Source organism: Caretta caretta, chromosome 6 (assembly GCF_965140235.1).
Source record: "Caretta caretta isolate rCarCar2 chromosome 6, rCarCar1.hap1, whole genome shotgun sequence".
In the NCBI taxonomy this organism is placed as follows: Eukaryota; Metazoa; Chordata; order Testudines; family Cheloniidae; genus Caretta; species Caretta caretta.
The window spans coordinates 116,439,455-116,465,385 of NC_134211.1; the positions used below are offsets into that span (position 1 = coordinate 116,439,455).

The 25,931-nt window shown below is 45.7% G+C and overlaps 1 protein-coding gene and 1 long non-coding RNA gene across 11 annotated transcripts in view; one reads left to right on the forward strand and one right to left on the reverse strand.

Moving 5' to 3' along the window:
* PPP1R36 (protein phosphatase 1 regulatory subunit 36) lies at nt 1–25,021 on the reverse strand. 10 transcript variants are annotated; one of them, XM_048853616.2, is made up of 11 exons: nt 24,944–25,021; nt 22,645–22,709; nt 19,134–19,220; nt 18,217–18,350; nt 18,024–18,090; nt 16,939–17,037; nt 12,969–13,109; nt 5,262–5,304; nt 3,190–3,383; nt 2,905–3,099; nt 1–2,539 (listed from the first exon to the last, which is right to left on the reverse strand). In XM_048853616.2, exons 2-11 carry the CDS (start codon nt 22,707–22,709, stop codon nt 2,305–2,307), a joined length of 1,260 nt encoding a protein of 419 aa, XP_048709573.2. In that variant the 5' UTR covers nt 24,944–25,021; the 3' UTR covers nt 1–2,304. The 10 variants fall into 10 exon arrangements, with proteins under 10 accessions (XP_048709573.2, XP_074986031.1, XP_074986030.1 ...); XM_075129930.1 differs by having other exon boundaries at nt 24,790–24,964; XM_075129929.1 differs by having other exon boundaries at nt 24,485–24,964.
* The window catches only part of LOC142072595 (uncharacterized), a 6,726-nt gene continuing 5,752 nt past the window's right edge, over nt 24,958–25,931 (forward strand). The window contains exon 1 of the long non-coding RNA XR_012669090.1: nt 24,958–25,025. This is a non-coding gene — a long non-coding RNA (uncharacterized LOC142072595). The remainder of the gene's footprint in view (nt 25,026–25,931) is intronic.

A 25,931-nucleotide genomic window follows, 5' to 3' on the forward strand; every position in this document is an offset into this window, starting at 1 on the left:
GAAGGTTGCAAAATAACATCTTTATTCCTTACAATTCAGAATGATAACATACAAGAGCCCAAAAACAGAGAGAAAGAAATCCGACTGCTCCCTAAGGCAGCGAGGCACAATTCACTTCACCTTACTATAGGCTGTCTGCCTCCAGATTGACTGCTGCTAGACCCAGATCACATGCTTCCTTACAGAAACCCCTAGCCTGCAAGCAGGACCAGGAAAAATCCATTTAAAGTGACAACCTACAATTTCAATACAGTTTTCAGTATACCACACAGGGGACTTTGAGGATTCCCAAAACCAAGCAGTGTGTGCATTTTGTATGTGCATTGGCCCTACCAAGTTTTTAGAAAATCTAGCCCTTGAAGTGTCATCATTAGACTCTGATCAGTGAGATGAACAGCCTCCCCTCAGTGTATTTTTCAGGCCATATGTGACAGCATTAAGGTCATGTTACACACGATGCAATCTTACTTTACTGATTATTTTTAGAAAATAAAACTTTAATATTGGCAAAAACTCAACGTTATGAGGATGAGATAAATACATCAGTGGAGGGGCCAGGTGTTTGGAACTTCTGCTATATATTCTAGCAGCAATATGTTTTTCATGAGAAAAGGACATTTACCTAGGCCCATATCTGATTCTTGTGTATTTGTCTTCTCACTAACTTGCCTCCCTAAACCAATGCAGAAATGCATAATATAGAAGTGTTTGTTCTGAACAAAGCATGTTGCATTCAACGTCTGTGTACATAAGAGGACTGTAGCAGTCCCATAGATAGCATTTTAAACAATACACTGAGATGTTTAAGTTTTCTTCTCAGCTCTCAGAAAACTCTACCCCTCGTTAGTTTTCTTTCATTGTTAGAGCCAAGGGGTGAAATGCTGGCCGCATTGAAATCAATGGTAAAATTCCCATTGACTTCAAAAGGGCCAGGATCTCACCCCGGTTTTCTGCTAATGGTAATGGTAACAGAATACAGACAGTTTTATAGGTAAACCCTTGTAATTTCTTATGATTAAGAGAAAAGTCACGGACAGGTGGCAGGCAATAAACAAAAATTCACGGACGCCTGTCCGTGACTTTTACTAAAAATAAGGAGGGTGGGGGGGGACCCCGATTGGAGGCTGACTGATGCCTGAGCCCCATGGGGGAGGGAATGACTGAAGCCCAACCCATGCTGTCCAGCACCTGCCGCTGTAGCTGACAGCTCCTGAGCCCCCACTGCAGCTCCGGAGGCTGGGAGCTTCAGGGCACCTGAGGTGGTTAGCAGCTGTGGGGCTCCTGCTGCCCATGGTGGCTGGGAGCTCCAGGGCCAGCAGCTGGATGCTCCGGGGGCCCCCTGCCACCCATGGTGGCTGGGAACTCCAGGGCCCCCACCACCTGTGGTCCCTCAGAGCTCTGTGGCTGGCAGTTTGGAGCTGCAGGGTCCCCATGAGGGCTGGGAACTCCAGCCACACCAACCCAGGGCTGAAGCGGAAAATGTCACAGAGGTCTCTGAAAGTCACAGAATCCAAGACTTTGGGACATAATTTTATCCTTACTTATGGACTGATGAGCTTTTTATTTCATGATGATGACATCCCAAATGCATATTTTAATTCGTATTAATTCTAGGACCTATTTTTCCCACTGGTGAAAATGAAAGATAAGAGATAAATGCTACATAATAAATACTTCAGGTTAGCTCCTCATCTGGAGTAAATCAGCATAGCTCCCTTGATTTCAGTGGAGCAACACTGATTTACAATGACTGAGGATCTCCCCCATATCTTCAAATAGTGGGATTCGTCTTTGCTATTCATTTATCAACATTTGTCATGCATTAGTCTGGAGAGATGCATGTGTGCAAAGCTCAGTGAAACACTACAGAAATCAAAAATGAGTAAACACAATACATTAAAAATGTAAGAGGAAATTCCCATAAAACCATCATTTCCAGAACTTTTAATCCTTCTAGGAATCTTCTAGCAATGCAAATTTTAAAGGAATAAATAATAATCATACCTAGCTCTTTTGGTCTATAGATCTCAAAACACTTTACAGAGGGAGTCAGTATCATTATCCCCATTTTACAGATGGGGAAACTGAGGCACCAAGTGGGGGAAATGACTTGCCCAAGGTCACACCGCAAGTCAGTGGCCGAGCCGGGAACAGAAGCTAGGTTTTCTAAATCCCAGTCCAATGCCCTATTCACTACGCTTCACTACCTGTAACAAATAGCCTCTGCTCTTAAAAATGAAGCTTCAAAGTGGTTTACTTAACACATGCTAGAATTACCCTCAATGCTAGAGGGCGCCATTTCTGTTAACCATTTTCAGAGTAGTCCCCCTCCATAGTTGCTCTCGAGAGTACCATGCTCGGGCGACCGATTCCAACTTGGGTGCCTCTGTGGGATGACAAAGCCAGGTCATATGAACTGACTGAGGAACCGTTTCTCTTTATTCTTTGTTCTTCCTCCTCCTCCTCCTCCTCCATCACCCCAATAGGCATGAGAGTGTGGGGATTGAACTTGCTGCGAAGGGCTCCAATGATGCCAACCCTGTTTCGAAAGGAGTCACGGATGTAACTGAAGCACCAGGGCTAAGGAAAACTGGGGTGCAGGGGTGGAATTTGCAACTTTATATGGAAAATTGCGAAGAACTTTACCTGGGTCAGGCATTACCTTGAGGGAAAAACTTCGCCTCTGTGCACAGGGATCATGCACCAATTAAGTCCCCAAATCCCGCTCTCCCACCATGCAGTGGGACTACATTGGTCCTGCTGGGTCTGGGAAGAAACATGGGTGCAGGGGCCTTCAGTTAAGTACATCAGACACACCACCCCCCTGTTAAGGTGGAAGGGCTCTTTAAGTGTCAACCATCCCTTGCAGAAATATAGCCAACGTTCATGGAAACAGCTCCTTACTTGGGTGTAAGCTCAACAGTTGAGTAGTCCGGCAGGTTCTTGCTGCTGCTGGTTGGAAGGGTTCTGCCCCGATGCAGGTAATGGTTCTGGAAGAGATACTCAGCATTGTCTTTGGGCAGGGGCAGTAGTGTACTGAGCACCGGCGAGCGCTGGCCAACGACACTCTTTATTGCAGGGCGTCTGGCATATATGCTCCTTCAGAAAAAACAAATGAGGCTTTTGTTTGATCTGGGTGGTGCAGTGCAAACTCCCCTATGTGCCAGGATAACAAGCAAGGAGTGGTACCTGTGATAGGGAAAGATAACTTTCCTCTGATCGGCAGAGACATCTGTTTTCTGCAGGTCGGGGCTGTTCTTCTCTCTCAATGCGGGGTTAAATATGTCAGAGCGAAGAAGCCTGCCCACTTCTTCCTGAATCTCTTGGAAGTACTTCCGTCTGAACACCACCCAGGCCACGTATGTACAGAAGTTGTAGAAGCACTAAACAGAAACAGAGACCAATCTTACCGAATATGGCTGTTCTATAGAGAAAGCCACAGCATATAAAGGGGAGGACCAAATTATCTGCTGGCGTAACTCCACTGAAGTCAACAGAGATACATCAGGATAGAATCTGACCCAGTATCACAGCATATTCTTTACAGTAGAGACTTGTGGCACAGTAGAATGTCTCTTAATGTGACACTTCCCATGACTGATGGCTGTTTTTAGAATCAAACACCCTGAGTCCTGTTCGATATGCTTGTGTTTCAGTTGGAAACAGTAGTGTCTCCCCACACTGAGTCACTGCAATGTCATAGGGATTAAGTGGAGAATAGGACATTACGTTTTAAAAATTTACCGAGAAGACTGGAAATGAAATTACTTACTGAATACTACTACGAGAAATGAGATCACCGCATCTCATCCTTGCTTGGCAACTTCAGTATTAAAAGACCAAAGCTCAGATGTTCACCCAGTTAGCACCTGGTTAAATACCAGGGATACTTGGCACAGGTTGAACGTGTCCCCATTACATAGAATTTCTGCTAAGAGCTGGTCTATGCCAGAAACTTACATAGCTATAGCTACATCTCTCAGGTGTAAAAAATCCACCTCTGAGATGTAGCTGTGCCGACCTAACCCCTGGTATAGACAGCACTAGGTCGATGGAAGAATTCTTCAGTTAACATAGGGTATGTCTACACTACCCGCTGAATCGGTGGGCAGTGATCGATCCAACGGGGGTCGATTTAACGCATCTAGTCTAGACACAATAAATTGACCCCTGAGCGCTCTCCTGTCCACTCCTGTACTCCAGCACTGCGAGAGGCTCAGGCAGAGTTGACGGGGGAGTGGCAGCAGTCGACTCACCGCAGTGAAGACACTGCAGTGAGTAGGTCTAAATATGTCGACTTCAGCTATGTTATTCATGTAGCTAAAGTTGCATAACTTAGGTCGATCTCCCCCCCATGCCCCCACCCCGTGTAGACCAGGCCCTAGTAACAGCCTGTCAGTGAGGTGGATTAACTATATTGTCGGGAGAACCCCTCCCGTCGGTGTAGGTAATGTCTACACAGAAGTGCTACGGCTCCGCAGCTGTGCTGCTGTAGCATGTCAGGTGTGGACAAGCCCTAAGTAAGCTCATCACAATCCACAGGAGTCCAAAATATCGTATTGGTTTCAAATGTTTTCTATGAATCTGGTGAAGTATGGTATCTGGAAATTAACTGTCAAAACCTGTTCACAGGGCTATTCCTGCATAGACATCTGGAAACGTTACTAAGAATGATGGGAAACGTTACTGTCATCTTTAAGACGGTTACATTTCTGAATCACACAATGCTAGGCTGTAATTGGATTTAACCCGAATGGAAGTTTCAAACTGAACTCTATTTTCTTGCTGATTTTTTTCCTTTCATCACATGCAAACTGCTTTGTTATTGTAGGGTTGCTCATGAAGACTTTGAGCTGCTTTGTTTTATTTTCTGTAGGGACAATGAGGAACAAAATGGAGGCCTTCAAAATTTGAGTAAAAGAGCACACAAGGTGATGCAAAACACAGGACAAAATTGGTGGCTGACCCATTTTCTCAGTGTATTGTCTCAGCAGGAACAATTCTGAGGACGTGTGTGTTAGTGACAATTTAAACAACTCACTGCTTTCTCCACCACTAGTTATTCTGGCCCAGAGCCTCAGCTGAAGCCATACTGATTTACACCACTGACTTCCACAGAGCTAAGTCAGCTTAGACCAGCTGATGATCTGGCCCAATATCTTAAGCCCAGGGCAGTTACCTTTTGTGATGCTTCCTCGTTTCATCTTATTCTAGGATTAGCGAAAAAGCTCAGTGTCTATCCACGAATGTCTCTTTCTTACCTCAAAGAACTCTCGGTCCTTCTGTGTTGATGATGTTTTTCTCCTAAGACAATCAACAATAGCACAAAGTTAATAGCTGGAGTTATGCTTTCAAGTCTCTGAACAGCATACTGGACACAAATCATATGAAGAAAAGGAGTACTTGTGGCACCTTAGAGACTAACAAATTTATTTGAGCATAAGCTTTTGTGAGCTACAGCTCACTTCATCGGATGCATTCAGTGGACAAGTACTCCTTTTCTTTTTGCGAATACAGACTAACACGGCTGCTACTCTGAAACCTGTCATTATGCAAGGCACTGAATTTAGCCGTATGGAGTGGAAATCTATCAAGGTATTTTTCACTGAATGCATTCGATGAAGTGAGCTGTAGCTCACGAAAGTTTATGCTCAAATAAATTTGTTAGTCTCTAAGGTGCCACAAGTCCTCCTTTTCTTTTTGCAAATACAGACTAACACGGCTGCTACTCTGAAACAAATCATATGGCTATCACACAGCTGACTTTTCAACAGCACAGTAAGGCTGGTTGCTGAGCAACCATCTTTACCAGCAACGCAGAGGACCAGTGTCCAAGAGAAAGGCAGGATTTCTGGACTGACTCAAAAAGAAAAGAAAGAAAATCCACAACACTATGTGGCTTAGCTAATTAAATCGGCCAGAGACCAAATGTCATGGGCCTGACAGTTGGAGGTGCTGAGCACATGAGGTTCCCATTCATTTCACATAGAGTTTTGAGTTCTGTGTCTATTAAAATCGGGCCCTGTTGGTGGGATTTTAAAAAATACTCAGCCTTGGTCTAACTTCGCACCCACTGAAGTCAATGGAAAAACTCTCGTTGACTTCAATGGGGGCATAGCTAGGATGGGAGCAATATCCGCTCAAAGCTGAGAGACAATACATGAGACATGGAAGGGAGAGGATTTCTGGGACTCAGAGAGGAAATGTAAAACTTTGTAGAAGACTGACAAAGCTTTAGGAGAACAGCCTCTGTTAAAGTATCAGTAGCATTCCTCGTGAAAGGCTAGATCTGGAAGTACATTGATCTCATTCACACCTGTGCCAAATGTTTGGGACACCGGGACAGCTAACCCCTGCCATGGACATACCTGTAGATTTGGAAGGCAGAACCTCAACCTACGAGAAGCCATTCAATCATTCTGCAAGGGGGCAGACTTTGCTCCCACGGAATGAGAAGCAATTCCCCCCCAATCCAGGCCCTACAGATTCCCGCAGGATCTGGGTAGATCCTAAGGGATATGCAAGAGGCTCTGTGCCTCCATGCCAGCACTCAGGGCCACTGTAGCTTTCCCTGATTTCTGAACAGTGCAGCGCCAATTGTTCCACATGATCAGGGCTTCCCCAGCTGCCACTGCACCCAGAAACCTCAGTACAGAGGGGACAGCAAAAGTGATATGCTCTAGACTGCATGAATTGTTCACTGGCTTTTTTAGTGGCCAGGGGAAAGATGTGCATCCCTACCAGCCCCACTCAATTCCTCTGCCCTCTTTCCCCAAACCTGACACCTCCCCAGCTGCAGATCCCAAACCCCATGTGCTACGCAGGGTCCAAGGTAAGAGGTGATGATGGCACAGAGGCAACTGACTCCCTTCAACATGGTAAGGGTAGGAGCCCCTGAGCTTAACAGTGGCCAAGCAACGTGGCCCATTGTCACTGTGGAATTCTAAAGTCACTTCAACAAATTTTGTTTCGCATCAATACCTGTAATGTGCTATCAGCCACGAACATTATAATCGTGAAATCTAACAGTGGATTAAGAAAAATGACCCCTTAAGAGCTGATTTCATCTTTTAGCATGATGTAGCTTGTCCAGTTCCTTAATGACAAAATCCTCCAACTGCTTTCTGCATTCTAGCAAACCCAACCACTCTAAATGAAAGATTGACAGAACATAGCCTTTCAACTGGAGCCCAGCAGGGCTGTGGTCTCCATCCCTCTCCCTTCCAAAGCTAACCATGCAGAGGGAGGTTAACCCAAGAAAATGGCCCAAGGTAAAACTTCCTAAAGTTAGTGGGAAACTTTAGTTCCTGTGTTTGGTGCACTCTTACTCATTAGCTAAGAAAATGATGGCGGAGTTAGGAAAATGGTAAACTTCAACAAGCTCAAGAGGGGGCATTGTCAGAAACATGTGAATGGCTAAGTGAGTGAAGTGCATCCCATGCACTAGAAACCCAGTCAGAAGGAGTCTGTAGAACTGCCAGTGAGTGCAGAAATGAATGCTTTGGACATAGCGGAGGAAAGCACAGCCAAACCCAGACGCTACATTAAGCAGAGGCGTGTGTGCTTATGAAAACACAGGTTTCAGAGAAACACAATGTTCTCTAACTTTTATAGGACCCTGCATCCTGCATGTGGATGCAACTGAAAATAAATGCTTCATATGCCATTTTAGCAACTCTCTGATCCACAGCTATGTGTTTTATGGACTAGGGACCACAACAAGGTCCGGGTGAGTCCTGCCTCAGACTTCAAGTGAGGCCCCCCCGGCTTTAGCCCTATTTGTGTCAGTAATGTATGCAGCTCTGGGCACACAACCTACTTTTCCCCAGAAGGAAATTGGCACTATACAAAAATTGCACAATCTGTCCCAGCAGTTTCAGAGAGAAAGCCAGACACACCTATTCCTTCCTCAGGGTTGGAGACATAAAAGAACTAAAGCTCATACACACAAATAGGTTTGCTGGGGAACTCCTCAAAACACAGTCTGCGATAACATCAAAATAGGACTCCTACGCTGCGCTTCACAAACATTTCAATAATTATTACGTTGCACGTGGATGCCATTTGAAGCCTCACGCTACTCTTCCTCCAGCACAGGCTCCTTTCTAAACCCTTGGAGAAACCCTCACAGGAACAATTAACAACTTAACAACTGGGTATGAATAATTAGTGCAGCTGGGTGGGAAATGCTTTTCCCATCCCTGGAAAAATGTTGAGATTTCAAAAAAAAATTCCTCATTCCAAATCGGGACAAAAAGTCAAAATCTCAAAAATTGTCACAAACCAAAAATCTGAGAAACAATCAGGCTTGGGTCTAGGGTGACCAGATGTCCTGATTTTATAGGGACAGTCCTGAGATTTGGGGCTTTTGCTTATATGGGTGCCTATTACCCCCCAAACCCTGTCCTGATTTTTCACACTTGCTATCTGGTCAGCCTATTTGGGTCAGTTGAAACATTTCATTTCAACCTTTTGGAAATGTTTCGTTTTTGACCTTTTTTGCATTTTTAATTTTATACATATATATATATATATATATATATATATATATATATATATATATATATATATATATATATATATAATTAGCTTAGACTTCTAACTGAAAAGTCATATGGAACCAAAGCAACAAATTTTGTCATTTAAAAAATGCTGAAGTGTACTATATTAGCAATTTCAAAACTTTTTTCCCCAGAAGTTTTTCTAGTTGAGAAATTAGTGGAAACTAACCCTGTCCCATGAACAGTTTCAAAGAATCGGTATTTTCCAACAAAAACACTGACTTGAAAAATTCTCAACCAGCTCTAATAATTAATAAATCTTGATCAGTGTGACACAATAGCACTTGTTTTAGGCAGTCTATGGAATTCCCAGTGACCATTCAGCCATTTCAAGCTAATCTAAGTCAATTTGGGAAAGTTTATATATTATGTATGTAATTGCAAAACAAGTTTGTATCTCTCACAGATGGATGGATGTATGGAATTAAATACATTCATGGTGCGTGGGATTTTCAGTTAACTTCAAGGGGAACAGAGGTAGGCCAATGCTGGGTGCTTTTGAAAATGCCACCCTTAGATAGATAGATAGATAGATAGGTAGATAGGTAGTCTTCTTAGGCCATGTCTACACTACAAAATTAGGTCAACCTAATTTACATTGGCATACAACCACCACAATTATTTAATCGCTTGTGAGTGTGCACACTTGGCTCCTTGTGTTGGCAGTGCGCATCCTCACTAGGAGTGCTTGTATCCATTGTATGGTCAGTGTGGGGGATTGTGGGAAGGTCCTGAAAGCCAGTAACAGTCAATGTAAGCAACACAGTGTCTACACTGACACTGCGTCAACTTAATTACATCGTCTGTGACTCTACGCTGCTCAGGAAAGTGATGTTACCAAATCAGTGCGGAGAGGCCTTTATGTTGGCAGGAGCCAAATTTAAGTGAAGTCGCTTGGACAGCTAGGTTGACACAAGGCAGCTTATGGAGACCTAACCATGTAGTGTAAACCAGGCCCTAGACTCTAAGCTCTTTGAGGCAGGGACCACATCTACCCCTATGTTTCTACAGAGCCTGGCACAGTGGGGCCCCAATCCCGTTCAGAGTCTCTGGGCACAATTGTAATGTAAATACTATATAATACTGACAATTCTCATTCACATCTCTTCACTTTTTACCCAGATTGTTGCAGGGTTTTTTTTTTAAATAAACTTCTCTATATATAGCTACAACCCTGCTCCTTTCCCTCTACCAGGAAAGAGAAGGGAGAGAAGTGGCAGCAGACTTAATATGTAGGGCAGAGCTCCTGTTCCATTGATTTCTTGTCCAGGGAGTTTTATCCTAGCAAGGACAGTGAATAGATCAGTTTTTCAGAACCAGTAGCTCTAGCTGGCCCGAGAAGACATTGCACAAATTGGGTCTTGTACCTGCAGCCTTTGAGGCTGTATTACAGTCTGTGCTCCAACCGGAAAAATAAAATGCTGGCATGACTCTCCCTGTCCAATCAGCAAGAAAATGAAAACAACCCCACAGCACCACCCTAAACGGCAATCAGCCCAGAGATCCAGCAGCTGGTCACACAATGCTGTGGCCCCAGGGTGCACAGGGAGTACTGCGCTGTGCTCTTTACTCCTCATGCTTCAGGGCCTCATGAATGTGGGGCACACGCTGGGTGAGAGCACTGTGGGATCTCCCTGGGAAATCAGGAGAGCTCCCCCGGGTCTGCTCACATTGCAGGTTACCCTATCCTCTTCATTAACGGGAGTGGAGGGACAGATGGACGGACAGACAGACACACACACACCCCATTCACCAAGCTAGCACAGAAGAGTGTTTGAGCCAGAGACCCCCACGCCTGCAAGGTGGACAGTAGACTGCCCTCCTCTCAGCTCCGAGGGATAATACAGCATCATGCAGGAGTATGAGCAAATAAGACATGATTTTGTAGCCTCAGCACCATGTGGTCTCTCATTCATTTGATTATGTCCCTCTCATTCTCTCCTTCCATCTTCCAGTTTCACCTTCATCCCTTATTACTACTCTCTCCTCTTCTTCCATGTCCCTCTCCATTTCCTCCTCCATCTTTCCTTCCCCCTTTTCCATGGATCCCTCGTCTCCTCCAACACACCCTTCTCTCCTTCCCCATCTCTCTTGCCCTCTGTACCTTTTTTTCTCCCCTCTCTCCATCCCTCCCAGTCCTTGGTTGGTTCATGCTGACCATGCTTCAGGCTAGCTCCAATGCAGGATCTTCTGGCTGGCCAGCGCTGTACTACTGCAACCCATGAGTCAACAGGCCAGCACAACACAGCTCCATGCTTAGTGTGCAGTGTAGTCATACCCTTAAAGCACCCAATCCCCCTCCTGCTGCTGCTGCCCACGCTCCCAAAGTGCAGCCTCTTCTCTTCATGCTCCAGCCCTCTTCTGCTCCTATGGCCTTTCTGCAACTCCCACGCCCAGCTTTGCTCTTGCACTAGCTCACACCTAGCAAGAGAGGAAGGTATGTTGGGATCTGAAGAAAGGCTTGAGGCAGCCAACAGTTACAGTAGCTGGTTGCATGTTACCCTTCCTCTACAATTCACATTCAAGATCTGGGATGGATGGGCATCAGCAACTCTGCTTTGGAAAGAGTCGTTACTGTGGCAACCTAAATCTGGAGGGACTGGGGAACAGCTTGATCATGGAAGTAGATAGGAAAAGGCTTCAGCAACAGGACAGCAATCATAAAATATCAGGGTTGGAAGGGACCTCAGGAGGTCATCTAGTCCAACCCCCTGCTCAAAGCAGGACCAATCCCCAATTGTTTTTGCCCCAGATCCCTAAACGGCCCCCTCAAGGATTCAGCTCACAACCCCGGGTTTAGCAGGCCAGTGCTCAAACCACTGAGCTGTCCCTCCCCCCGACAGTGTGGATGGGCTGTGCCAGCATAGTACGCTGGTGCCTAGCAGCTCACTGATCACAAGGAGGTATGTGACATAGCACTGGTATCACAAGATGATATATTGCATGGATTAATTAGTTTACCTTTCTCCTTCTAAGAGGTATTAACCTTCCCTCCTCCCTGCTACGTTGCCCTCACAATTTCCCCTGAGGTTTAGGAAATGGCAATTAATGTCAGCACTGTCATTTGCCCAGTTGACTGTGCTGGACCCACTCAATACCACATCGCTCCTATAGCCACCAAGGCTTCTGCACAGCTGGATCTGAGCAGCAAGTCAGGTATCCAAAGCCCTGCTGCAATGTGTTGCAGTCCTGTGGCCTATGTAATGCAGAAGGTCAGACTAGAGGACACAGTGGTCCCATCTGGCCTTGCACTCTCTGAATCACTTGGCAGGCCTCCTATTTATAACAAAAGTCAATATTTTCCGAGCTGCTCACTCAGCCCTGGCCAGTGCTTTCCCTCCTGCCGTGCTCACTCGGACTGGGTTATTGTGGGCTTTTGTCTTTGTCAAAGAAAAGGTCTGGTTAGCCTGCAAGTGGGAGGTGTGACTGCAGCATATCTAGACGTACCTAGGCTAGATCAAAGCCAGCATGAGTAACACTAGCAATGAAATCACAGCACATGGGAGGCTGCACAGGTTAGCCCTGCCTGCCTGGAACACCAGGACACAGCTGCCACCCATACCTCTGTGGCTTCAATGTTATTCTTACTCGAGCTAGCTTTGATCTAGCTAGATCACAGCTGACTTGGGTATGCCTACACCTGCTGCAATCACACCTCCCGAGCATAGGCACCGACTTTCCCTCTTTCCCATGGTGCTCGACCCTGCTCTGCCCCCGGCCCCGCCCCCACTCAACCCCTTCCATGAGGCCCCACCCGTGCCCCGCCCCCATTCCAACTGCTTCCCCAAAGTCCCCACCCCAACTCCACCTGCTCCCTGCCCCTATTCCAACTCCTTCCCCAAATCCCCGCCCTGGCCCCACCTCCTCCCTGCCTCCTCCCCTGAGCACGCCACGTTCCCACTGCTCCCACCCCCGAGCATGCTAACACTGCCAAACAGCTGTTTGGCGGCGGCTGGGCGGGAAACGCTGGGAGGTAGGTGGAGGAGCAGGGACGTGGCGCACTCAGGTGGGAGGAGGAGGTGAGGCGGGGGGTGAGAGGAGCTTGGCTGCCAGTGGTTGCAGAGCACTCACTAATTTTTCCCCATGGATGCTCCCGCCCTGGAGCACCCACGGAGTCAGCACCTATGCTGCTGAGTGCAGTGCAGACATACCCAAAATGAGGGCCCTGGCCCATGCTTGGACTGGCTGGATGTCAGGTGTAATGGCAACAATTGCCTCCACAAGCAGTGTAAAGTCAAAGTAGATGTAGTTAGGTCAACACAGTGTCAGTGTAGACACCATGTTGCTTATGTCGACTGTTACTGGCTTTCGAGAGCCATCCCACAATGCCCCACATTGACTACCATCAATACAAGCACACCTGGTGAGGAGTCATCATAGGGAAAATTATTCAGTGCATTTCCTTACTTTCCACAAGCCATGTGATGCTGCTCAGGCATTCCTAGTCCAAGAATAAGGATGCAGTACACCTTGGCAAGGTGTTTCTTGGTTCCTGCTAGCTTAGCCAATGTCTCCTCCAGTTCTTTTTGGTCTAACACACTGGGGTTTCTGTTTTAAAAGAAGGAAAAATAGTTATTTTAAAGGGTGTTCTGTTTAGGTGAGATATGTCTGAATGTTTATGAAAGGAAAGAATATGTATAAACCATCACACCGCATGAACCAACCCAGAGGACCCGTTTACAGTCAGATTGATTTAGAGCATTTTCAGGGTTGGTGGGGCAACACAGCATGGGACTTGGCCCCATAAGCTCTCTATGACCCTGCAGGGTTGCAAGCTCCACATCCACAGATTGCCAGGGAACTCTCTCTGGTCTTACCAAGCTTGTAAACCCTTCTTGTAGCCTAGACAGGGATCCTTGGGACTTCTTGCAAGTTCAGATATACACCCCGGTACTGCAAACAGATCCGTATATTGGCACACTTCATTGTACGATTGGGGCCACGCTGAGCAAACATCTCCAAAATCCTTCCAAAAAATACTGAAAGGTTCTCATCCTCTTTTAGGACAAATTAATAAAGCAAATGTAGAACTCTCAGACTAAACCATTTCTGAAATATGGGATTCCAGGAACAATAAAAGTAGAAGATTATTTTTAGAAAGTGAAGAAAACACTTGTTTTTATGTTTTCGAGCTCAAACTGCCATCCAGGGGGTGGAGTGACTTTCACTGCTTTTTGGAAGGGTGGCTGGCTGAGTTTGGAGTTCTTTGCTCAGTGTATCTGTAAGAAATCTGCTACGACCCAGGCTGGGACTCATAAAGAGTCAGAAGAGCACCAAGTGAAGATAAAACACAGAGGTTGTCTTTCTTTACCATACCCAGATCTGAAACCAGATTGACAGAGTCTTGGCAAAAGGAATCTAGATGAACCCAGAGAGGCTTTGACATGAATGCCTCAATAACCTTCCAAAGCAAGAATGTTTGAAACGCAGAGGTGAGTTCAGTCAATTTACATACTCTTTAGCAAGAACCTAACTACTCACCGTTAAGTGGACAGCATCTTGCCTTTCCAGATGGAGACACTAGCAATTTCAGGACCTGCAGATCATCTTACTGGTTGCAGCCCACAGCACTACCAGTGAATCCAAGACCACCATATGTGAAATCTCATTTATGATTTATGGATCTCATTTATTTATTTATGACTAAGGCTACGTTTTAGTCACGGGTATTTTTAGTAAAAGTCATGGACAGGTCACGGGCACTACACAAAAATTCACGGCCCGTGACCTGTCCATGACTTGTACTATATACCCCTGACTAAATCTTGGAGGGGAGGCAACTTGGGGATTCCGCAGGTGCTTATGGGGGGCAGCCCGGGAGGCACCGCGGGTGCTCGTGGGGGGGCGGCCCTGGGGGCACCATGGGTGCTCAGGGGGCAACCTGGGGGTGCCGCAGGTGCTTGGGGGGCAGCCCAGAAGTGCTGCAGGTGCTGGGGGGGAGCAGCCCAGGACACCGGCTGGTGCTGGGGGGAACGGGCAGTGGCGTGCAGCCCAGGATACACACTGGTGCTGGGTGGGGGGGTTGGCGGGGCTGGCAGGCTCCCTACCCGGTGCCTCATGGCTCCCCGGAAGTGGTGACATGCTCAGCTCCTAGCTCCACACGCTGTCTCCACCCCAAGTGCCGGCTCCGCAGCTCCCATTGACTGGGAAGTGAGGGAGGGACGTGTCGCCACTTCTGGGGTGCCCACCAAGATAAGCGCCTCCCACAGCCCTCACCTCCTCCCATGCCCCAACCCCCAGCCCTGAGCCCCCTCCCATAGCCAAACTCCTGCTACTGCTGGGGGGAGGTGGTGGCCCGAGACTGCCTCAGCAGCAGCCAGTGCTATGGCAGTGTCTACATTTAAATTGCGCTCCCGCTGACGTAACTGCCCTGCTACGCCAACTTAATAACTCTACCTCCACAAGTGGTGGAGAGTCAAGGTCGATGTAGTTAGGTCGACACAGTGTCAGTGCAGACACTGTGTTACTTCTGTTGCCTGTTACTGGTTTTCGCAATGCCCCACACTGACAGTGGACGTCGTGGTGAGGACGTGCACCGCTGACACAAGGAGCACAGTGTAGACATGCACAAGCGATGTAATTACTGCAGAAGCTGCATGCCAAGGTAAGTTATGTCGACTTAATTTTGTAGTGCAGACATGGCCTTACAGGGTCAGGCAGACACCTCACCTATGGATCTGGAGTTTATCAATCCTACAGACAGGGCTGTCCCTAAAGGGGTGCAGGGCCCGGGGCAGAAGTGACGGATTCGTCTCTTCTGGGACCGATCGCACCAGCCAATCGCCCCAGCCCACAGGGCTCCCCAGAGCGCGGGGCCCGGAGCGATCACCCCAATTCGCCCTACCCAAGGGACGGCTCTGCCTACACAGCCAAAGACAAATCCCTAGCAGTCTGTCCTACAAAAACAAACAAACTTGTCACACTTTATATTAAGGCTCCACTTACAAATGGATTATAAAGGATTGAGTGAGAGAAGCAGGAGAAACACAGAAGGAAACAGAGAAGGCTGTAAGGAATTACCAGGTATAGCCACAGAAGCATTGGTAGCATAACCCTGAGAAAAAGCTGAGAGAGAGAGAGAGAGAGCTTTTAGTAACAGTGCTAGCAGAAAAGAGGGTTGGAACTCTGAGCAAAGACACTGTCTCCTGTTGTTTGATTCCTCCTGTGTTCATCAAAACAGGACTTCGTTCATTCTTTGTAAATAAACTGGAGTACATCCAAGAGATAACTGATTCTGTTATCAAGTTCTCCTCCTAACAAAAGCAACCCACAATACCTTGCATTTTGTCTAACCACTTGGGTCAAAACCAAATAACAGTATATAACCAGCTCACATATACTTCTCATACTGTAACATGCTTATAACATGTAGTCACACTTTATAAACCATTTATAAGTGGAGCCCTAAAACCAAGTGTGGCCCAAAAATCAAATCTTCCTGAGGCACAAGACCACAGATGAAAAATTTCAGGTGGAATCTATTTGTGTAAGGACACTGATGGGGGTTGAAATCAGGCATATGATGGAAAGCTACTTTCAACCTTAGCTACTTTGGAATTTCTATTGTAGCTCCATAATATATGGGCATTAATTTGGCAGGTAGCCTGGACATAACAACCTGCTTAGGGTTGTTATGTCAAAAATCCTGCTGAAAGCTAGGAAAGAGGTTGAAATGTCACAAGCTGCTGATTGACTCAACTTTGTGCAGAGGGATACACACCTTTGCTCATTTATAATAGCTGCTGTAAATTATGTGGGACACTAGTGAACAACTATCTGATTACTTGGGGCCCTATCTTGCAAATGCAAAGGGCTGGGCTTAGTGCTTACTACCATGACTTATCCTAGTGAAGAAAAAGGAAATATAAATTGTAGTTTATTAGCACTGCAGTAGCATCTAGAGGCTCGAGTTGAGATGGTGGCCCCATTTCATTAGGCACAGTGTGTATCGACATAGGAAGAGGCAGTCCAGGCCCCAAAGAGCATATAGTCTAAATAGACAAGACAGACAAAGGAGAACAAACATATTAGGAAGGGAGGAGAGACTATTCTCAGTAGTGAGCAGTATGTCTAGGACTATATGTTTGTAGGATTGGGCCCTCCACCTTTAACCCTGTAAACGGTACCTGTTTGTGTCAGCATCTCAAAACATACCCATAATGCTCCCCTTGTACATAAAAGACCTTTACATTCAAATGTCCCAACAGAGACAGTAATGGGAAATCTAGTCTGTATCTACTATGAGCCCAATCCTGCAGTAATCCTTGCTCATGTGTGGTGTCCCATTGAAGCAACGGTACTATTCACTTGAGTAAGGCCTGCCTGCACAGGGAGGGTCAGGCCCTGTGTCCTTAAATCAGAAAAGCCTCTTACTTACACCATAAAAGATTTGGGTTTCTTTTCCAGGGCCATTTTTTCCAGATAATACGATAAATAGAAAAGCAGAGCCATGAGGAACTCATCCAGCTGCTTACTCCTAAATGGAAGACAGCAAGATTACCTTCATGTATGTAATACTACTGATGTAAGTCTGAATCTAAAAACATGTCCTTGCCCCAAAGCACCTACAGTCTACCAACACTTAGTACTTAGCCTAGAGCTTCCTACCCTAGTAGACCTATTCATAGTAGTAAGCACTACACCCACTAGTAAGGGTTTGTAGGGACATGCCCCTACAGAAATACTAAACAACACAGTCCAAGAAACATGCTGAAGAGTGGATCTGCATGTGGACATTCCAGGAGATGGGCCTTCTGAAGCAGGTGGGTTGTAAAACATATGACTTCTCTGTACAAAATACATCGTTAAGTGTGGAACCCACATTTAAAAATCCAAGCAGAAAAACGCTTCTCTTCTCAAGTGATCATTCCCTTATGGCTAGATTGTGGCTGTAGGCAGGGCCCTGAGCAAAAGGTAGTACGGAAGTGGTACCACCCCATTGTGCCTCAGGGACATATCTCTGAGGTACAATTCCTTCTCCGCTTCCCTCTTGTTCTGGGCAGCAGAGAACTAATTTACTGTTGACAAATACCAGCACCAAATTCTGAAGCCTTCTGCACCAGCTCAGCGGTTCTAGTATTGGCAGTGCAGAACAAAGGCTCCACCTTGTTCTTTCCTCCCTTCTAGGGCCTAGTGCCGGACCCGATGTGTGGGTAAGCCTGCATGGGGATGCAATTAGAATGACTACCCTGAATGAGTGTTTAGCCCCAAATCACAATCTAGCCCTTAGTAAACACAGTGAAAGACCCTTTCATAAGAGTAAGGGAATTAATTTGCTGTACTCTGTTAGGGCTGAAATGCATTTGGTAGCACTTTCCACTGAACTTTATAGATGAGAGATTTTAAATCTCTAATATTTCGCTCTCCACTTTTTACAAGCTCTGAATCGATCACTATCAGTTATTAAAACACACAGCACACACACACACACACAATTCTTAGAACAAATTCCAGACTACATACCTCATAACTGCTGTAAAAGATGGTATATGATATGATTCATCTTCTTGTACCAGAAACAAAGCAGCATCTAAAAATGCACGAAGTGGAAAAAATGGATGTCAAAAATATTTCTGAGGAAAAACTTTTAGAGGAAATACTTTTCTAATCTGTAAGGATAACACTGTGCTGAGACCAAATGACAGTGTTTACTCACATTTAACATCATCTAATGTAACACACTCATTTTGTCCCCGCTTTGACAGCCTAGGGGATTTCTCTTCTTGTATATTCATTCTTTTCTCAGGGAATCTTGCACCAAACAAATCTCGAAACATACTAGGAGTCGATCTACAGGCAGGATTTAAAAAACATTGTTAATTCCACTTATCTGGGTTACAGTCAGATAAAAGCTTGCCGTTAACATCTGGGACGTTCTCTTTTCAGTTGATTCAATTTAAAGATGAAACTGGTAGTTAAAAAATGTTTGATGACTACTCTGAAGTCTTTCTTTCTTTCTTACTTTCTTTCTTTCTTTCACAAGCTATTGCAAGTAGACCACATCCAGCCAACCAAGGTCCTTCAACTCTTCAGAGCACTTCTGAATGTGGTTCTTTCATTTGGTAATATAATAAATTGTGACCATACTACATAGGTCAAAGACATTTTAGGTTATGGGTGGTAAAGAGGAAAGTTAACTGTGCCTTTTACTGTATTCCAATCTAGTCCATGTGTAACATAAATAATAATGGTAACAACAAATGTAATCTTTGAAGTACTTTACAACATGAATTAATTAATCCATCCTCACAAGACCCCTCTCTATAGATAAGTATTATTGTCTCCATTTTAACAGATGTGGAAACAGAGGCAAAGATCTTCAGTGCATTGCCCACAACCAAAAGGAGCTGGAGTCAGAGCTAGGAATAGACATTAGGAGTTCCTGGCTCCCAGTCCTGTGCTCAGACCACTAACCACACAGCCTGAAATGACTGCTGAAGTGACAGATTACTTTCTGCCTTAAATACTTTGTTAAATCAAGATAAAATATAAATTCTTAAAACTATAAGCAAAAGGTCCCACCCAAATAATGCTGCTTTCCTGTTTCAACCAAGTGAGTTTAAACTGGAATACCTGTCTAGTGTTTTACTACCCATTTCCTGAAAATGGATGGTTTTGCCCTTCTTGAGTTTCTCTTTAGCATCTGCGGTGGGGATGGAGCTGTAACACATATAGAGTGAACATTCAGAAAGGTAAAGTGCAATTGGACAGGGAAGTGGTGCAACAAATTCAGTATATACTGCAATTTAACACCCACATGTTTGGGCCTCCCTGTGACACTGAGACAAATCTCTGAACTGTGATTGGGTCAGACATTCCTTTTGCTATCCATCGAGGCAGGTTTAGAAAGGGACAAATATATCTGATGAATTTCATATCCTCCCACTCCTGCATCTGCCACACAGAGCACTGCAAGGTAGGAGAGAGATAGGAAGGGAAAGTTTGTTTCCTGACCTATGGCCTGCTCCTGCTCCCACTGAAATCAATGAGCACAGGACTAGACTCTTATGTCTATGTCTCAGAGAGGATAGGCTTGAAAAGTGAGCCATCTTGTTCCAGAGTTTGGTGTCAGGGTTCCTGTACACTGTGGGACACAAGAAACTGAGGAAACCCAGGTTTCAGAGGAACAGCCGTGTTAGTCTGTATTCGCAAAAAGAAAAGGAGTACTTGTGGCACCTTAGAGACTAACCAATTTATTTGAGCATGAGCCCACTGAGAGTTACCAAAAGCAACTACAGCATTTGCTCAAGAAACTTCCTGAAAAAGCACAAGATCAAATCCGCACAGACACACCCCTGGAACCCCGACCTGGGATATTCTATCTACTACCCAAGATCCATAAACCTGGAAATCCTGGGCGCCCCATCATCTCAGGCATTGGCACCCTGACAGCAGGATTGTCTGGCTATGTAGACTCCCTCCTCAGGCCCTACGCTACCAGCACTCCCAGCTACCTTCGAGACACCACTGACTTCCTGAGGAAACTTCAATCCATCGGTGATCTTCCTGATAACACCATCCTGGCTACTATGGATGTAGAAGCCCTCTACACCAACATTCCACACAAAGATGGACTACAAGCCGTCAAGAACACTATCCCCGATAATGTCACGGCTAACCTGGTGGCTGAACTTTGTGACTTTGTCCTTACCCATAACTATTTCACATTTGGGGACAATGTATACCTTCAGATCAGCGGCACTGCTATGGGTACCCGCATGGCCCCACAGTATGCCAACATTTTTATGGCTGATTTAGAACAACGCTTCCTCAGCTCTCGTCCCCTAAAGCCCCTACTCTACTTGCGCTATATTGATGACATCTTCATCATCTGGACCCATGGAAAAGAAGCCCTTGAGGAATTCCACCATGATTTCAACAATTTCCATCCCACCACCAACCTCAGCCTGGTCCAGTCCACACAAGAGATCCACTTCCTGGACACTACAGTGCTAATAAACAATGGCCACATAAACACCACCCTATACCGGAAACCTACTGACCGCTATTCCTACCTGCATGCCTCCAGCTTTCACCCTGACCACACCACACGATCCATCGTCTACAGCCAAGCTCTGCGATACAACCGCATTTGCTCCAACCCCTCAGACAGAGACAAACACCTACCAGATCTCTGTCAAGCTTTCTTACAACTACAATACCCACCTGCAGAAGTAAAGAAACAGATTGATAGAGCCAGAAGAGTTCCCAGAAGTTACCTACTACAGGACAGGCCTAACAAAGAAAATAACAGAACGCCACTAGCGGTCACCTTCAGCCCCCAACTAAAACCCCTCCAACGCATTATTAAGGATCTACAACCTATCCTAAAGGATGACCCAACACTCTCACAAGTCTTGGGAGACAGGCCAGTCCTTGCCTACAGACAGCCCCGCAACCTGAAGCAAATACTCACCAACAACCACATACCACACAACAGAACCACTAACCCAGGAACTTATCCTTGCAACAAAGCCCGTTGCCAATTGTGCCCACATATCTATTCAGGGGACACCATCACAGGGCCTAATAACATCAGCCACACTATCAGAGGCTCGTTCACCTGCACATCCACCAATGTGATATATGCCATCATGTGCTGAATTGGAATTCATTTGCAAATTGGATACTATTAATTTAGGCTTAAATAGAGACTGGGAGTGGCTAAGTCATTATGCAAGGTAGCCTGTTTCCTCTTGTTTTTTCCTACCCCCCCCCCCCCCCAGATGTTCTGGTTTAACTTGGATTTAAACCTGGAGAGTGGTCAGTTTAGATGAGCTATTACCAGCAGGAGAGTGAGTTTGTGTGTGTATGGGGGTGGGGGGGATGTGAGAAAACCTTGATCTATGCAGGAAATAGCCCGACTTGATTATGTAAAGAGTTGTCACTTTGGATGGGCTAGCACCAGCAGGAGAGTGAATTTGTGTGGGGGGGTGGAGGGTGAGAAAACCTGGATTTGTGCTGGAAATGGCCCACCTGTTGATCACTTTAGATAAGCTATTACCAGCAGGACAGTGGGGTGGGAGGAGGTATTGTTTCATGATTTCTGTGTGTATATAAAGTCTGCTGCAGTTTCCACGGTAAACATCTGATGAAGTGAGCTGTAGCTCACGAAAGCTCATGCTCAAATAAATTGGTTAGTCTCTAAGGTGCCACAAGTACTCCTTTTGTTTTTGAGGAAACCCACTAATCCTTAGAGCCGAGAGGCTGGTAGACTTGCTGGGACCCAGTCTTTAAAGGGGCGTGTGTAATGGGGCAGAGTAGGGAAGAGACAGTACACACAGGAGGAATCCACGCCTGAGAAAGATCTGGAATGCATATGAAAGGGACAGGGAGGCAACAAATGGGAGTCATGTGTGACCGACTCCAAATCATCCGCCCTGCATGGCACATACACTGTCAGCTGTTTCAGGAAAGCACAGGGAGCCTATATTTTTTTCAGTGGCCCAAATTTTTTGTAGATTTCGGCCCATTAAAGTCTTAATCCACAACTGCCACAAAAATGTAAAAAATAATCATGTTTAAGGGCAATATCACCCCTTGAACGGCACAGGTGTATTATGCCTACAGTTCCTGGGTGCTTGAAAGTACTTCAGGATCAAACATAGCAGTGGACACAACTCCATGTCTTTAGTGAAGTTGCACTCAGTGCTTCAGTTCTGAATTTGGCCTTTGACTTTCAGAGCATTGTTTCAGGCATGTGCCTAGCTGATATAACATGCCTTGCTGGAATCCTCTTGTAGTGAATTCTGCTGGAGAGTAGTGCAAGGCAAATGTCACTAACATATTCATTATTTCTATGGCAAATTTCTCTTTCCATTAATCTATGGGGTAAACAACAACCCTAGGAGGTTAGTGTCACTAACATGTTAGTATAATTAACCTTTTACAGGCGCAGAAACTGAGGCACAAGGTCTACAGAGTGAGAGTTAAAAAGCTATTCCCTCCACAGGGAAAACAAATATGTAGGGCCTGGTCCTGCAGCTCATATTTGGGCAAAACCCCATTGGGATCCAATTTTACCTGCATAAGGACTACTGGATCAAGGCCTTAGTTTATACATTTTACAAATTGTAACTTTTACCTTGCAAATTCGAGTGTGTTGGTATCCTCTTTCCAGTACCACACCCCTGGGGCTATTTTTATCATCTACAAAAATTAAAATATAATGTCATGTGTAAACTCTTTAACTTCTTTTTAAAATCTAATCCAGGCATATTCTCAACCCAATTAAACAAAGTATTTATAACACAAACACTATGTAGTTTGACCAGTTTGGTCTGTCTCAATTGTTCATTTCACCCACATGTTGTCAGGCAAGTCCCTGAGAACTGGTTCCTGAACTGGCCAAACAGACAAAATCTTTGGGATCAAAAGCTGACTGGCTAAGGAAGAGAAAAACGGGTTTTTAATTCTTTTTTGCTTATTTCAGATTCTAAAGAAGGCCTGAAAGATTTGCTGGGGGTTTTAACTTTTCTTTTAACATTAGAAATTTAAATCATCCTTACATTGGAAGACTCTGGAAATCCAGTAAATGCAAAGCTATTAAGAACAGAAAGGGGTTTTAGTCAGTCTCTTTAAAACACATTTTTTGTTTGTTTCTGGTAACATCTATTTTACTTCAAGGACTATTTAAGACTTTGGAGAAAGAAAATCTTTGTTAAAGATACAGCAGGTTCCATGCTTATTTAACTTAGGTATGAAGAGTTCGCAAAACATCTTTTAGACCTCCCAGTGGTCATCCAACAAAACCAGAGAAGATAAGATTTTACATTCTTTGTCTTTCCAACTGAAAAATAAGGAGAAAAAAAACTTTGGAAGGAAAAAAAACCCACCAAAAACCTTTCAGTCTTCTTTATACATCATTAAAAAGGAAAGATTGCAAAGGTTTAAAAAACCCTTTGCAAGTCACCTTTAAGATAACATGCATCCAGTTGCTGGGACCCTTTCTCTTCAGCTAAGGATAATTAGTTTAAATTCAGTATTGCATTAATTTTTGTCACTTTTTGCCAGCTGACCAACCAGTTCCACAGAAATCCACACAGACACTGACTCAGTTCTAAAATGTTGTCAGAATACTGGACTTAAGGCTTGTCTACATGGCCCCAGTCACAGTGTGGATGACAGGGGTGTGAATTGCAGTGCCTTGTGTAGATCCTGCTAGCATGAACTAAAAGGACTATGTTTCAAACAGGACTATGCTAATGTAAACTTGGTACCTTTTAGATCATATTAGCAGGGTCCACCTGGGGTAGTGAGAGTGCAACACTTTAAAGTGTACCCCAGTTCACATGCCAGTAGTTCGCATTGCGGGGCCGTGTGGACAAGACCTTAGAATATCAAAATAATTTAATGTCAGCAGAAGGCAACCGGTATAATGGTTAGAGCCCTGAACTGGGAGTCAGGAGATCTGGGTTTTATTCCTGATGCTTACACTAACCTATTGTATGATCTTGGCCTCTGGCCTCATTGGGCCTCAATTTTTCCAACTGTACAATGGAAATAATACCCACCTTTTTTTAAGTGTTTTGCAATCCTCTGATGAAAGGGGTTGCATAAATGCAGTATCTTGAGATTGTAAACATGGGATTATCAATTCAGTTATAGATCAAGTAGAAGAAGGTGGTTAGTGATGCAGAAGATGGATAATCAGATACAAGTGTAAACAATGATAGCAAAACGGAATAAAGAACTTTACTGTGTCTGCAAACTATACTGTGCAGACATAACTCTCTGGCTGCTTGCTTAAATGTGTGGTCATTTATGGTCATTAAAACCAAAATGGCAGGCGGTTTAATTTGTCTTTTGATAGCAAAGAATTATAATTCTCACTGATATACTACAGCACCTTCCACCACTAGAAGATCTCTAAGAAGGCAACTTCCCTAGGAGGTTAGTGTCACTAACATGTTAGTATAATTAACCTTTTACAGGCGCAGAAACTGAGGCACAAAGTCGTTTTCCAGAAGTCCTCAATGGAGCTGGAAAGAAAACCCAGGAGTCCAGACTCCAGTAGAAAAGCTACCACGCCGTTCTCCTCTCCCCTACATTAGGGGGCAAATCCAAAATAAACAGCAGGCAGGAGATCACCGTTGCTCCCTTAAAGGGGATCACTTTGCGGACTGCGCAGACAGCTTGCGCTTGGCCCCTCTGGCTGCTTTCGGGGCTGCGGGCACGCCCGCGAGCTGCTGCCGGGGTTCTCCCGGCTCGGGCTGTTCGCAGGCGGTACCTGCGTGCGGGGCCGCCGCCCGCAAGGCAAGAATGGGACTCGAGAGGCTATTGACCAGCCTCTGCCGCCATCCAACCCTCCACGAGCCAGCGAACCCTTCTCCGTGAGCGCCGCTTCCCGCGGCCAGGGCAGCAGCCGTGGCGGGCAGCCTCACCGCTTGCAGGGTGCCTGGGAGGCCGCCGGCCGCAGAGAGAAGAGGGCGGCGGCTGGAGGCACTGTTTACAGCGGGTATCCCGGTAACAGCCCCTAGAAACCACAAGTTCCAGCGTGCAAGGAGCGCCGCCGTGCTGCTTTGCACGCTGGGACTTGCAGTCGGTTCGCCCTGCCCCGCTCAGGCTGGCTAGCTCCGCTCCCAGGGGGCAGCGCTGAGTCTCTGTCCCCGTGGAGGTGGGCAGGGGTCCTCGGGTGCAATAACAGCATCTCTCTGGCCAGTCCTTAGGGCTTGTGTTGTGACTGGGAGGGGAGACTGGCAGAGGTTTGAGCATTGGCCTGCTAAACCCAGGGTTGTGAGTTCAATGCTTGAGGGGGCCATTTAGGGATCTGGGGCAAAAAGTGGGGATTGGTCCTGCTTTGAGCAGGGGGTTGGACTAGATGACCTCCTGAGGTCCCTTCCAACCCTGATATTCTATGATTCTATGATACAGGGCTGCCTGGGTGTGCCCGGTCACTGACCCGGTCCTCGCAGGAGGTCCTCAGTGAATGTAGCTGCCCGGTGGCACCGCCTCCCTCGGTGTGGCCCTTTCAAGATTTGAATGTGTCCCCAGGGACCAACGGGCTGAGTGCTACCTGCAGCACCATCCAGCTCCCGGGTCAAGATCTGCCCTTTCCTTCTGGAAAGGTTTGAAGTGCACTAAGACAGCTGGCCTAGTGTAGACGCAGTTATACCAGCAGAAATGTGCTATGGCTGGTGCAGCTTATTTCACTCAGGGAACTGGTATGCAGCAAAAGCACTCTTTTTGCTAGTCTAAGCTGCATCTACAGTCGGTGGGTTTAGCCCGTGTAGCTATATCAGCAAAACTTAAAAGTGTAGACTAGGCCTAAGGTGCACTCTGAGGTGGTAAAAGCATCTGACATAAGATTTATAGATAGCTCAGTTGGACGGGGGAGAAGGATTATTACATATGCACCCAGCTCTTATGTAT

Excerpts from the sequence above, each read along its gene's own strand:
- PPP1R36 (XM_048853616.2), bottom strand. The coding sequence starts at position 22,709 with ATGATAAAAATAGCCCCAGGGGTGTGGTACTGGAAAGAGGATACCAAC. Across the intron at positions 17,038-18,023 it reads TCTTTTACAGCAGTTATGAG|GAGTAAGCAGCTGGATGAGT; the intron begins GTATGTAGTCTG and ends TCTTCCATTTAG. Across the intron at positions 13,110-16,938 it reads AAACCCAAATCTTTTATGGT|AAACCCCAGTGTGTTAGACC; the intron begins GTAAGTAAGAGG and ends CTTTTAAAACAG.